Source organism: Mandrillus leucophaeus, unplaced genomic scaffold (genome assembly GCF_000951045.1).
Source record: "Mandrillus leucophaeus isolate KB7577 unplaced genomic scaffold, Mleu.le_1.0 Scaffold245, whole genome shotgun sequence".
Classification (NCBI taxonomy): domain Eukaryota; kingdom Metazoa; phylum Chordata; class Mammalia; order Primates; family Cercopithecidae; genus Mandrillus; species Mandrillus leucophaeus.
Genome location: NW_012102532.1, coordinates 1,665,957 through 1,679,443, shown reverse-complemented (window position 1 = coordinate 1,679,443; position 13,487 = coordinate 1,665,957). Strand labels below are relative to the sequence as shown.

The window sequence follows — 13,487 nt, the reverse complement described above, 5'->3', positions numbered from 1 at the left end:
ATCATACCTTACCCTTACATAAGGTAAAGTAATCACAGAACCGACCTTCTATCACCTTATCATTTTTGCCATGTATATTTATATTATATAATATATTATATATATATAGTGGTCAATTTTGCTAAGTGTAAAAATATGTATGTACACACACAGTTGGCCTTTAGAATCTGTGGGTTTCATATCCATGGAGTCAATCAACCGCTGATGGAAACTTTGCATTTAGTTGAATCCGTGGATGTGAAACCAGCAGACACAGAAGGCCAACTAAGGAACTTGAGTATCTGCAGATTTTAGTATCCACAGGAGTCCTGGAACCACACCCCCGTGGATATGGTGAGATGATTTTGTGTGTGTGTATGTGTGTGTATGGATGTGTGTGTGTGTGTGTGTGTATATATCCAAATTCTCAATCTTTCCTTATTTCCTTATATCACTTAGCAAAATTGATCACTATATATATACATACGTATATAAAATATCCAAATTCTCAGCCTTTCCTTATTTCCTTTTTTCTTTATATCACTTAGTAAAATTGACCACTATGCATGATATATATATGTAGTGGTCAATTTTGCTAAGTGATATAAAGAAATAAGGTAATAAGGAAAGGCTGATAATTTGAATTAAATCAACAGAGTATTTTAATAATATGACAAGTCCATAATTTATGGCTGGCCACACTTGCTTTCACCTTTGGAAGTTTTATTTTTCATTTGTTTCATTTGTTCCATTTCATTCAAGAGTAAATTCCAGTAAGATGAATAATTGGAAGTTATATTGCAAGAAGTTGGAGTTAAATGTTCATTTAAAGGAAGAAAAATTTTTGAAGTAGGAATAAGAGGATGATGACAGTGATGACAATGATATCTTATTGCCACTGCTTATACACAGTTGTAAGTTCTAAAATGGTTGCTGGCTAGACTGAGAGCCAGCAAGGCTCATGTTTTGACAACAAATTTACATGCATTCTTGACCTTTGATAGATTTATTCTTAACTCACAATCAGAAAGGGCATTTCTACTCTCTGTTGTGCTTTATTCCCCAAATGCCAGAGATTCTGGTGGATTGTCAACATCATAGCATGATCCTTTCCTGGGATAGATTCTATTATATTAATCTTGTACGTGTACAAGAATTTTAAAAAGCAAGAGTTAGGCATTCATTGAATCTCAATTTGGATAGCAGGATCTGGAATCTGAAGTTTCTGATCAAAACTTCACCTGGGCTTTGTGTTTATATCTCTGTTTCAGATAGTAGTGATCTTGAACTAAGGCTTGTAGGTGGAACTAACCGCTGTGTGGGGAGAGTAGAGCTGAAAATCCAAGGAAGGTGGGGGACCATATGCCACCATAAGTGGAACAATGCTGCAGCCGATGTCGTATGCAAGCAGTTGGGATGCGGAACTGCACTTCACTTCGCTGGCTTGCCTCATTTGCAGTCAGGATCTGATGTTGTATGGCTTGATGGTGTCTCCTGCTCCGGTAATGAGTCTTTTCTTTGGGACTGCAGACATTCTGCAACCATAAATATGGACTGTATTCATCAGAACGATGTGTCTGTGATCTGCTCAGGTAAGACTTACATCCACATGATTACATCAGATAAAATTCCTTTTTTGGAGAACTAGGACCAAACCCTGAAGAAGTTACAACCAATTGTGATGTGTAAGAATTGACACTTTCAGTTCTTCCTCAGGGAACATGCCTGCGTTTTATGCAGCATATTACATTGTAAGCCTCATGGGAATAAGGTTTTTACCCACCCCCAACACACCATTTTACTTAATTCTAATTGGTGCAACAAAATATCCAATCTAGTCAAAATTGCTATTAATCTATACAAGTGTATGGCTTATATTAATATTCAGTATAATTTTTAAATGTGTAATCACTTTGCATATTCATAGATACAACTATATTTTTCTATGTTATCATTGAGTTTGTTTTAGCACTTCCTCTCATTAAAATAAACTATTTCCAAAGAGTACCTATCTAAAACTTTATGACTTTGCTAATTACTTTGTACCTTATACTAGTAGAATTTTTGTCTGCAGCCATTTGTTTTCTAGTTTGCAACCTTCAACTACAAGCAAGTTACCCCTCACTGTTTATTAATAGTTTTGTATATCAGGGGTTAAAATATCGCTCATATTTCTCTCACAGTAGTATTTTATGTTCAAAGATGTAATTAAACGTGTTCACTGTCTTAATAAGATTAAATCCACACCTTCTAATATTCTTATGAAAGGAGAATCCCTAGATGTAGAGCCAAGTATTTTCCTCTGAGAGTCAATTTGTCTTGATGGAAGAGGCTTCTTTAGTAAATTATTACTGACCTTATTCTACCAGCCTTACACAGGATGCCTTAATCTTATTTCCTATAGAATTTGAGATCAGGTCGCCTCTTTTAAGAAGAGTTTTGCTTAAGTCTAGAGTATGCAGCAGGGAACGATATACATAGAAAAACATATGTAGACAGAGGTTTATGGGTTTAGCTGTACCTTAGCCACAGGATTTATGCCATCCTCATAGGACTTTTGGGAAGGATAGTATATTCAGAACATCTTTTAATCCTTTTCTTTCTGTTTATACTAGTTTATTTGCAAGTTTTATCTGGGGAACAACCACTTTCACCATTCAAAAGAGTTTCCCACAGTATATGTGATCAATCCATCATTTTACAAGAAAAATTTTCCTCCACATAAAAGGGAGGTAGAGAAAAGAGGGAGACATGAGAAGATGAGAGAGATGAGAGGAGAGGGGGAGGAAACAGGAAGAGAGAGAGAATCTTAATCATTTTGATACATTTTCTTACAATGAAGTGAATTCATAACAGTGTGCTTCTGACTTGATATAACATCCCTAACTGTAAGACCAGTTGCTATTCAAACTCTGGAACTTCCGGAACGATGTGCCTCTGGAAGAGTAAGGAAGGGCCAGGAAGAATGATGCAGATGTGAAAACAAGGTGGGAAAACAATCCCAACACTGAAAATAGATGTGTATGTGGCCAACCCACAGGAAAATGGGTAGTTAGATACATTGGCCTTCTCTGCAGCCCTGTAGTCAAAGGATTTTTTTTTTTCACCAAACAAAAACAGTTCACAGTTTCACAGTTTAAAATCTGTCACTTGATAATTATGCAACCCTGTATAAATCAGTCTCCAAGTTGCAGATTTCTTATATCATGACTAGGATAACAGCATTAAATAAAATAGTGCAGGGAAAATACCTAAAATGTGCCAGGCACCCAAGAAGTTCTCCATAGGTTTAGGCATAATTATTATCATCATTATGACCCACATTATTTATAGGAAAATAAACCCCCAAATCTCCCGAGACTAACCTATTCAATGTGAACCAGATTTCTCACTAGATAGCAAATTACACTTTTGTAATGATGTATGAAAAGCTTGACTAATGGGAGGAGATGAGGCATAGAAATTATATCTTCTTTCCTCAATTATTTCAAGAAAAATTCTCCACATTTTTACTTTCTTGGGGTTATTTAATATATTTATTTGTATGCATGAAAAAGCAGAGTCACAGGGACACAAAGAAGTCACGTGATGTACATGCTGACAGAGCGAAAACACACAGTTCCTTCAAAAATTACCACTGAACAAATTTCATTTCCTACGGCAAATATGTTTAATAAGCAAAGGCTTGCTTCTTCATAGAAAACAGTATGAGAAAGAACATGTTTCTATTTAAATCCAAGAGAGATTTTTTCCTAATTGCACATTCTTTTTGTCCCTTTTCTTTCTGAAGTTACTGAAAGGCAAGTATTTCCCAACGCTTTATTTTATTTTATGGTGTTAAAAATAATCACTCTAATATTTTGAAAATTAATGTAATTAATGGCATATAGGATTCTAAGGCTTTTTCTTGTAATGTTTAGTTTCTTAAATTTTAGCAAGGCTAAAGCAAGGTTCTTAGGATTCTAATTTCAATGTTCATATTTAAAAGAAGATTGTTGTCATAAAGACCTACAAGTACTTTAGCATTGAAGTCTTCTTGTTGAAATTTTGAAACAAAATGCATTTCCAGTCTTTACTTTTCTCAGTATGTGAAGGATACGTCTAATCTTCACATGGGGAGGTTGGAGGAGAGGGATGCTGATGATATTGTCCCAAATCCAATTCAGACGTTTCTCTGTGACTTCATCCTAGATGGAGCAGATTTGGAACTACGACTAGCAGATGGAAGTGACAATTGTTCAGGGAGAGTAGAGGTGAGAATCCATGAACAGTGGTGGACAATATGTGACCAGAACTGGAAGAATGAACAAGCTCTTGTGGTTTGTAAGCAGCTAGGATGTCCGTTTAGTGTCTTTGGCAGTCGTCGTGCTAAACCTAGTAATGAAGCTAGAGACATTTGGATAAACAGCATATCTTGCACTGGGAATGAGTCATCTCTCTGGGACTGCATATATGATGGAAAAGCAAAGCGAACATGCTTCCGAAGATCAGATGCTGGAGTAATTTGTTCTGGTAAGGTTCAAAGATCATGAGAGAGTGCACATTTGAATTTTTAGAAATAATTTGTTGGGAGGTTAGAAGCACTTAGTAGCTTGATAAAAAGGTTTTTTGGTCCTTAAAAAAACCGCAAAGTACTCTTAAGCAGCACAAATAACTTTTCAAATGCACATTGTAAAAAGAGTTTCTCCTCACTAGCAGTCTCTCCTGAAATCAGATACAGCTGGTACCACTGCATGAGTATAATCTGTATCTCAAAAATAACTGGGAAAACTCTCTTCATATTAAACTAATGAGTTGTACTAGTTTACAGTTTTCTTAACAGTTTTTCTGCTGCTTTTTAAGTTTTCTATTTAATAATATACATTGTTTATTTCTGATTATAAATTAAGGCTTATTATAGAGAATTAGGAATATATACAAATCCAAATAGCTGATATAGATATATTTATATACATATGTTGATATGATGTGTAATTCTGTAAGAATCTAGAATATCATTAGTAGAATTGAAAACAAAGAAAATCTGTGTGTATAATACTTATGAATTATTTTAAGTATAAAACATTTCCAAGACCTTCTAAACAGAAAAAAACAGGTTAGATATTTAAAAAACAAAGCTAGGTGCAGCGGCTCATACCTGTAACACAGGAAGATCACTTGAGGCCAAGATTCACAATCAACTTGGGTAATATAGCAAGACTCCCTCTGCAAAAAATTTAAAAATTATCTGGGTGTGGTGGCACATGCCTGTGGTCCTAGCTACTCAGTAGGCTAAGGCAGGAGGATTGCTTGATCCCAGAAATTCAAGGCTGCAGTGAGCCATGATTGGGTCACTGCACTCCAGCTGGGGCAACAGAGTCAGATCTCATCTTGTAAAAAAAAAAAATGAAATAAATAAATAAAATCCAGTCATCATTATTCTCTGTGGCACTTTATGAAGGGAAAAAAAAGGAATATCTAGAGAGTCCTAAGTGGGAGGGGGCACAGGTGTCAGGGGAGTATTGTGAGCCTACATAACCATTTCCAATGATGCTATTTACATGAGAGTGTACCTAGATAATCCTGTTATTTATTGATATCCTAAAAGCCTGATAGATGATAGATATAGGATAAATGAAGAATGATGTTCTTGTAAATGAAACACACACACATACCTTGTATGTGGATGGAAGGATAGAAATATAGATAATGCAACTCCTTATTTTGTATCTTGTCTCTTACTTGCTATAACGTTTGCATTTTCCCACACCCTTAAACTAATGTGTTTTTTTTTTTTTTGAGACTGAGTCTTGCTCTGTGCCCGGGCTGGAGTGCAGTGGCCAGATCTCAGCTCACTGCAAGCTCCGCCTCCCGGGTTCACACCATTCTCCTGCCTCAGCCTCCCGAGTAGCTGGGACTACAGGCGCCCGCCACCTCGCCCAGCTAGTTTTTTGTATTTTTTAGTAGAGACGGGATTTCACCGTATTAGCCAGGATGGTCTCGATCTCCTGACCTCGTGATCCGCCCGTCTCGGCCTCCCAAAGTGCTGGGATTACAGGCTTGAACCACCGTGCCCGGCCAAAACTAATTTCTTAAAAATTAAAATTAAAAAACTTTATGTTATTCTATCATATGAGTACAGTAAATTTAACCTGAGCTCTTTTCTTGGTGTTTAGGCTGTTGATAATTTTTCACTATTAATATTATACTAACCTGACATTCTTGAATGTACACTTACATACACCTTATATTCAAGAATGTCAGATTAGTATAATATATAATGGTATCCAGAAATTAGTATAATATATAATGGTATCCAGAAATTGCAGAGTGGAGTTTGGTTTATGAATCTATTTATCTATCTATTCTGTTCACATTTAATGTGATTAATTTGGTAGGCAAAGTTAACTATCAATTCTTTTGTACACATCAATTTTATTTTAGTTTTCTCTTTCTCATAGATTGATATAAAACATTATAAAAATTGCTTTTGCTTTTTGGAAACTACTTTTTCAAATTATAAACCCAGTGAAAAGGTCAAAATACAAAAAAATTAAAAGAATTTTTTAAATCCACATGCAACGCTGCCATTCATTCTTTTGTTTTTTTGTTGTTGTTGTTTATATTTCTGGATCGTGTGTGTGTGTGTACCCTTTGTGCTGAACAATATACCACAGACATATTCCACATGGCCATTACTAATCTATCTTAATGTTAAAGGCTACTTACTATATTGCATAAATGTACTATAATTTATTTAACTATCTCATCATGTTAAGTTAAAAGGTTTTCAAATTTTTGTTGTTAAAAATACGATTTTATTTGATATACTGAGAAATAAATTTTTCACACTTGATTATGTAATTTGCCAAATACTTAAAAATGAAATTGTCATGTAAAACCATATGCATCTTTTTTTTAAGTCTTGGATATATATTAACAAATTATTGTCTATAAATTGTGTTTTTTTCTTCTATTCGATTTCAGTTCCCTATTATTCCACTGTATCATATTAACACTGAATGTTTTCATATTTTAGAATAACTGTTAATCTGATTTTAAAAATATAATAATATTAATGAACAGTTATTGAATATTTATAGTGTTCCAGGCAGTGTTCTATTAGTTTACATATATGGGTTCATGGAATCCTCATGGAATCCCAGGAAGGGGGTTACTATTCTAATTTCTATTTTACAGTGAGGAAATAGAGATACTGAGAGAAAGTAACTCACCCAGGTCATTCAGCTATCAGGGCAGTAGTGAAGCTGGAGTTCAAATATGGACTGTTTTAGCTCCAAAGTCAATGCTCAAAAATCTTACTTCCTTCATAACAAATGAGAGCTTTTTCCCAATTCTTTATTAGCAACTTATTTGTATTTGTTCATGTGTTAGCATTTCTGGTTCTTTGGCCATTTTTCAGTTGTGTGAGGTCTTTGTCTTCATAATGTGTAAGAACTCTGTGTATTTTACAGAGTCCCTTTATAAAATACATAGTCCCCCTCTTCTATTTCTAGAACCATCACATTTTACTTTAACTACTTTAACTAACTTTAACACATTTAACTATCGTAGCTTTCTATAGGCTAATATGTACTGAGATATATATTCCCTAAGTATTCTTATTTTTCATAAAATTCCTTGCTACTTTTTTCTTCTTATTCTTCTAAATATGGATTAAAATTAGAATTGTTTTTAAGGTAATATTAAACCTATGAATTGGTTGGGCATGGTGGCACATGCCTGTTGTCCCAGCAACTCAGGAGGCTGAGGCAGGAATATCACTTGAGCCCAGGAGATAGAGACTGTAAGGTGCTATGATTGCACCTGTACATAGCCACTCCACTCCATCCTGGGCAATGTAGAAAAGCCCAGTCTCTTAAAATACCATATAAATATAAATTGGTTTGATTTGTGCAGAAATTATATCATTATACTATCCAGTTACCCTATACTAGAATAGGATACACTACTTCATTTGTATATTTATTTGCATCAGGAATTTAAATTTTTTCTTTGCTTTGTTTCTATGAATTTTTATTTAGTATATCTGGAAATGATATATATTATATATACATACATCATATATCTGTTCATACACCCATACATTTAACCTACACTGAATACATTGGTTTCCATTATATCATGGAAGTACTTGGTGACATACTCAAAACTTTATGTGTAAGGATGTCCATGGCAGCGTAATTTGTGAAAATGAAAAATTAACCATAACATAAGTAACCAAGAATTGTGTCTTGATTAAATAACTTACAGAATCTCTATATCTCCATATGATGGTATCCTATGCAATTATTAAATATTATGTTTTAAAATACACACACACACATACTAGGTTGAATAAAATGTAAGATTATTATAGACACATGGAAGAGTTGTTGTACTGGATAGCAAGTAAGGAAATTGGAAGGCTTTTAGAATTTTTAAAGTGACCCATTATAAAATATTATACCTTTCCTATATCACAGTAGTACCTGCATAGCAAAATATTTCTCGGCTGGGCACGGTGGCTCATGCCTGTAACCCTGGCACTTTGGGAGGCCGAAAGGAGGTCAGGAGTTCTAGACCAGCCTGGGCAATATGGTGAAACCCTGTCTCTACTAAAACACAAAAAATAGCTGGCTGTGGTGGTGTGCGCGTGTAATCCCAGCTACTTGGGAGGCTGAGGTGGGAGGATTAAACCCTGAAGGCAGAGGTTGTAGTGAACCAAGACTGTGCCACAGCACTCTAGCCTGGGTGACAGAGCGAGGCCCTGGAAAGAAAGAAAGAGAGAGAGAAAGAGAGGAAGAAAGGAAGAAAGGAAGGAAGAAAGGAAGAAAAAAGAAAGAAGAAAAAGAAAGAAGAGAAAGAAAAGAAAGAAAGAAAAGAAAGAAAGAAAGAAAGAAAGAAAGAAAAAGAAAGAAAGAGAGGAGGAGGGGGGAGGGGAGCAAGGACGGAAAGAAAAGAGAAACAAAGAAAGAAGTCAGAAAGAAAGAAAGAGAAAGAGAGAATGAAAGAAGAGAGAGAAGAAAGAAAAGAAAGAGAGACAGAAAGAGAGGAGAAAGAGGAGAGAGAAAGAAAGAAGAAAGAAAGAAAGAAGGAAAGAAGAAAGGAAGAGAGAAGAAAGAACTGAAGAGAGAGAAAGAATGAAAGAAGACAGAAAAAGGAAGAAAGAAGAAAGAGGAAGAAAGGAAGAGAAAGAAAGAGAAAGAAAGAAAAGAAAGAGAAAGAAAGAAAGAAGAAAAGAAAGGAGGGAGGGAGGAAGGAAGGAAGCAAGGATTTTCTCAAAATTTGTCAAGTGCTTTGAACACTGGAAAAATTAAGAATTAAAAAGGAATTTATTTTATGAAAGGGCAGTTTCATGTACATATGCCTCCCTTTATCTTATAAAACATGGCGGACAAACTAAAATGAAGACTATGAGGGAATGAACTTTGGTGCTGATGCTGGACTCCGCTGCAGAAACCTGCCAGAGTTATCTCCTGAATTGTATCCATACCCCAGGCTTTACTTCAGTAAATTTGCTTTTGTTGTTTCATGCTTTAGTGACACATTCTCTCCAAAAATTGAATAAAAAATTGTCAAAAGAAAGAAAACCAAACTTTTCATCCAAAAGTATGCCTAATATGTCACCTATTAGGCAAAGCCTTATAGTGGTGAATTTAGAGAGTCTTTTCAGTCTTCTGAAAAGACCCTCTCATTTGATCTCAAATATGTGGTTTTGTCTTGCTTGCAGATAAGGCAGATCTGGACCTAAGACTTGCCGGGGCTGATAGCCCCTGTTATGGGAGATTGGAGGTGAAATATCAAGGACAGTGGGGGACTGTGTGTCATGACAGATGGAGTACGAGGAATGCAGCTGTTGTGTGTAAACGACTAGGATGTGGAAAGCCTATCCGTATGTTTGGTATAACCTATTTTAAAGAAGCATCAGGACCTATTTGGCTGGATGATGTTTCTTGCATTGGAAATGAGTCAGATATCTGGGACTGTAAACATAATGGATGGGGAAAGCATAATTGTGTACACAGAGAGGATGTGATTGTAACCTGCTCAGGTAAGACTTGTTCTTGTTTATTATTTCCTGACAAGAGAAATAGTATTCCTCATAGTAGGGGCTTCTGGGTCTATAAACTGGCTCACATCTGGGAATTGATTGAGGGGTCATGACTCTTGTCTTTAAGTTAGACTTCAGTTCACTTTACCTGGAACTCTTCCGCTTATACAGGTAAAGTAAGAAATTAGTAGACAACCCTGACCATGACCCTTCTGATCCCTTCCCCTACCAAATACAGAAGCAGTCTGGCCTTTTAACTTCATTAAGCGTAGGCCACCTTTGGGTACATGTTTCACCCAACCAGTCCAACAAACTATTAGAGCCTTTCTAACCCTTAGCTGCATCATTAAATCTAGAATCTCTGCTTAGGGCTCATATCAGTAAATTCACCCTGATCCAACTTTATGTTCCTTCCAGCATTATCTCAGACCCTTAATATTCATTCTCACATATATTCTGATACCTGTCTGTGTAAATTGGAAAAATCATGGTTGTTTGTGTGCACTTCCACATTAGACACTTTGTACCTCATGTTTTGGAGCTTGCTGGGACTTGAGTCTAGATGTAAAGAGGGCTGATGGAATGGGTGCTGAGGAGAATCAGGAGTGCCTTTCAAGGCAGTTATCTCAGGAGAGATTCAATTTCTTCAAGCAAAGTAGAATTAATCTCATACAGAGGTGGATGGTTGTCTCTACTGTTAAAGGAGAAACAGTAGAATTTAGGGTTTCAATGTTCCCAACCTTATCAGATCTCCCCATATTACCCCATCCCAATGTTCAGAATTCCGTTCCATCCCAATTAAATCCCTCACTTAGACAGTAGACATCTTGTGAGGTTGACAATTCAGTACCTTACCAGGTGAAGGTTTTCAGTAATCTCAGTTCTGTGGCTATAAGAGATATGAGTTTCTTTCCAGGAAGACATAAAAACTTGCAGGTTCAGGTGGGAATTTGAATCTCTAAGTTCATTCTTTTCTTTCCCCACTTTGTCCAGTGCAATGGGGAGTAGCCAGCCAATCTCATTATACTTGTAAGTTTGACAGAAATGTCCCAGGTTAACAAATATATGTTCATTCAGAACTTTACCTCCTATGAGTATTTGATTAGGAATATCTAATGATGAGATTTTGTATATATATATTGCCACATCATGCCATGGATTTCAGTGCCCTCTTTACTACTGGATATAGAATCATTCATGTCATTAAATTTTTATCAGGTTAGAGAACCAATTCCAGAATCAATTTATGAATTATAGCATCAATTCATAAAACTCATCCATAAGATTTTGTTCCTCTAGAACCACTATTAGTACCAAAATCTGCATTATTCAGGGTTCTCCAGGAAAACAAAACCAATGGAATGTGAGCCTTTCTTCTCTGTGTGTGTGTGCGTGTGTGTGTGTGTGCACGCGCGTGTGTGTGTGCGCGTGCGTGCATATGTATGTATGTAGAGAGAGGGAAGGAGAGAGAAAGACAGAGATTTATTTTAAGGAATTGGTTCATCAATTTTATAAGCAATTGTGGGGACTTGTAAGTCCAAAATCTGAAGAGGAGGCCAGCAGACTGCAGAGAAGAGCTGATGTTGCAGTCTTGAATCTCAAGAAAGTGTGGAAGTAGAATTCCTTCTTTCTTGGGGGACTTCAGTCTTTTCTCTTAAGGTCTTCAACTGATTGGATGAGGCCCACCCACATTATGGAGGATAATTGGCTATACTCAAAGTCTGCTGATTTAAAGGTTAATCACATCTGAAAAAATACCTTCACAGCACTGTCTGTTTGACTGGTGTTTGACCAAATAACTGAGTATCATAGCCCAGCCAAGTTGACATTTAAAATAAACCATCACACCCATTAACTACTTGTTTCATTGTTCTTGGTGCAGGTAATGCAACATGGGGCCTGAGGCTGGCGGGTGGCAGCAACCGCTGCTCGGGAAGACTGGAGGTGTACTTTCAAGAACAGTGGGGCACAGTGTGTGATGATGGCTGGAACAGTATTGCTGCGGCTGTGGTGTGTAGCCAGCTGGACTGCCCAACTTCTATCATTGGCATGGGTCTGGGAAACACTTCTACAGGATATGGAAAAATTTGGCTCGATGACGTTTCCTGTGATGGAGATGAGTCAGATCTCTGGTCATGCAGGAACAGTGGGTGGGGAAATAATGACTGCAGTCATGGTGAAGATGTTGGAGTGATCTGTTCTGGTAAGATACCCAAACCAGGGCTTCCTTAAAAGAAACTGCCTGGGTTCTCTAACATACCTTCTACATACCTTCTTTTTTCTTAATCAGTATATTTATGACTGAGTACTCATTTCTCACTTTTTTTAGAGCTAACCATACCTCATATTCTCATTCATTTTTAATATCTTTCTATGGGATCAAACCTGTTTTCTCAAGAAGTGAAACCTATTTTTCTAATATCTATCCAAATTTTCCCAAAGTTAGTTTCATCAAACCACTAGTCAATACAATTCTACAAAAAGATGTTATCCATAGTCAAATCAGTTCAGGAAAAAATAATGAGAATTCAGTTATTTATTTAAATAAATAAACCCTTATGTTGAATCACCCAATTTCTCAAAAATTGGTACCCAAGATTACTCAAATACTCATTGTTACCTGAAAGGCTTATTTATGTAAGGTCAATCCATCCCAACAGCATTAGAACAAAAATACTTCATCCAGAGGTCTGGTCTTATGGATTATATAATTTTTTTATTATTATACTTTAAGTTCTAGGGTACACGTGCACAACATGCAGGTTTGTTACATAGGTATACATGTGCCATGTTGGTTTGCTGCACCCATCAACCCATCATTTACGTTAGGTATTTCTCCTAATGCTATCCCTCCCCCAGTCCCCAACTGACCAACAGGTCCCAGTGGGTGATGTTCCCCACCCTGTGTCCAAGTGTTCTTATTGTTCAATTCCCACCTATGAGTGAGAACATGCGGTGTTTGGTTTTCTGTCCTTGTGACAGTTTGCTCAGAATGATGGTTTCCAGCTGCATCCATGTCCCTACAAAGGACGTGAACTCATCCTTTTTTATGAGTGCATACTATTCCATGGTGTATATGTGCCACATTTTCTTTATCCAGTCTATCATTGATGGGCATTTGGGTTGGTTCCAAGCTTTTGCTATTCTGAACAGTGCTGCAATAAACCTACATGTGTATGTGTCTATAGTAGAATGATTTATAATCCTTTGGGTATATGCCCAGTAAAGGGATTGCTGGGTCAAATGGCATTTCTGGTTTTAGGCCGCACTGTCTTCCACAATAGTTGAACTAATTTACACTCCCACCAACAGTGTAAAAGCATCCCTATTTCTCCACATCCTCTCCAGCATCTGTTTCCTGACTTTTTAATGACTGCTATTCTAACTGGCGTGAGATGGTATCTCATTCTGATTTTGATTTGCATTTCTTGGACGACCAGTGATGACGAGCATTTTTTCATGTGTCTGTTGGCTG

General features: G+C 36.5%; 1 protein-coding gene across 2 annotated transcripts in view; it reads left to right on the top strand.

Moving 5' to 3' along the window:
- CD163L1 (CD163 molecule-like 1) overlaps positions 1-13,487 on the top strand; it is an 81,424-nt gene that overhangs the window by 26,716 nt on the left and 41,221 nt on the right. For both annotated transcript variants that reach the window (XM_011983069.1, XM_011983068.1), the window contains exons 5-8: positions 1,251-1,571; positions 4,171-4,491; positions 9,692-10,012; positions 11,895-12,215. In XM_011983069.1, the coding sequence (XP_011838459.1) occupies positions 1,251-1,571; positions 4,171-4,491; positions 9,692-10,012; positions 11,895-12,215 (1,284 nt within the window). The remainder of the gene's footprint in view (positions 1-1,250; positions 1,572-4,170; positions 4,492-9,691; positions 10,013-11,894; positions 12,216-13,487) is intronic.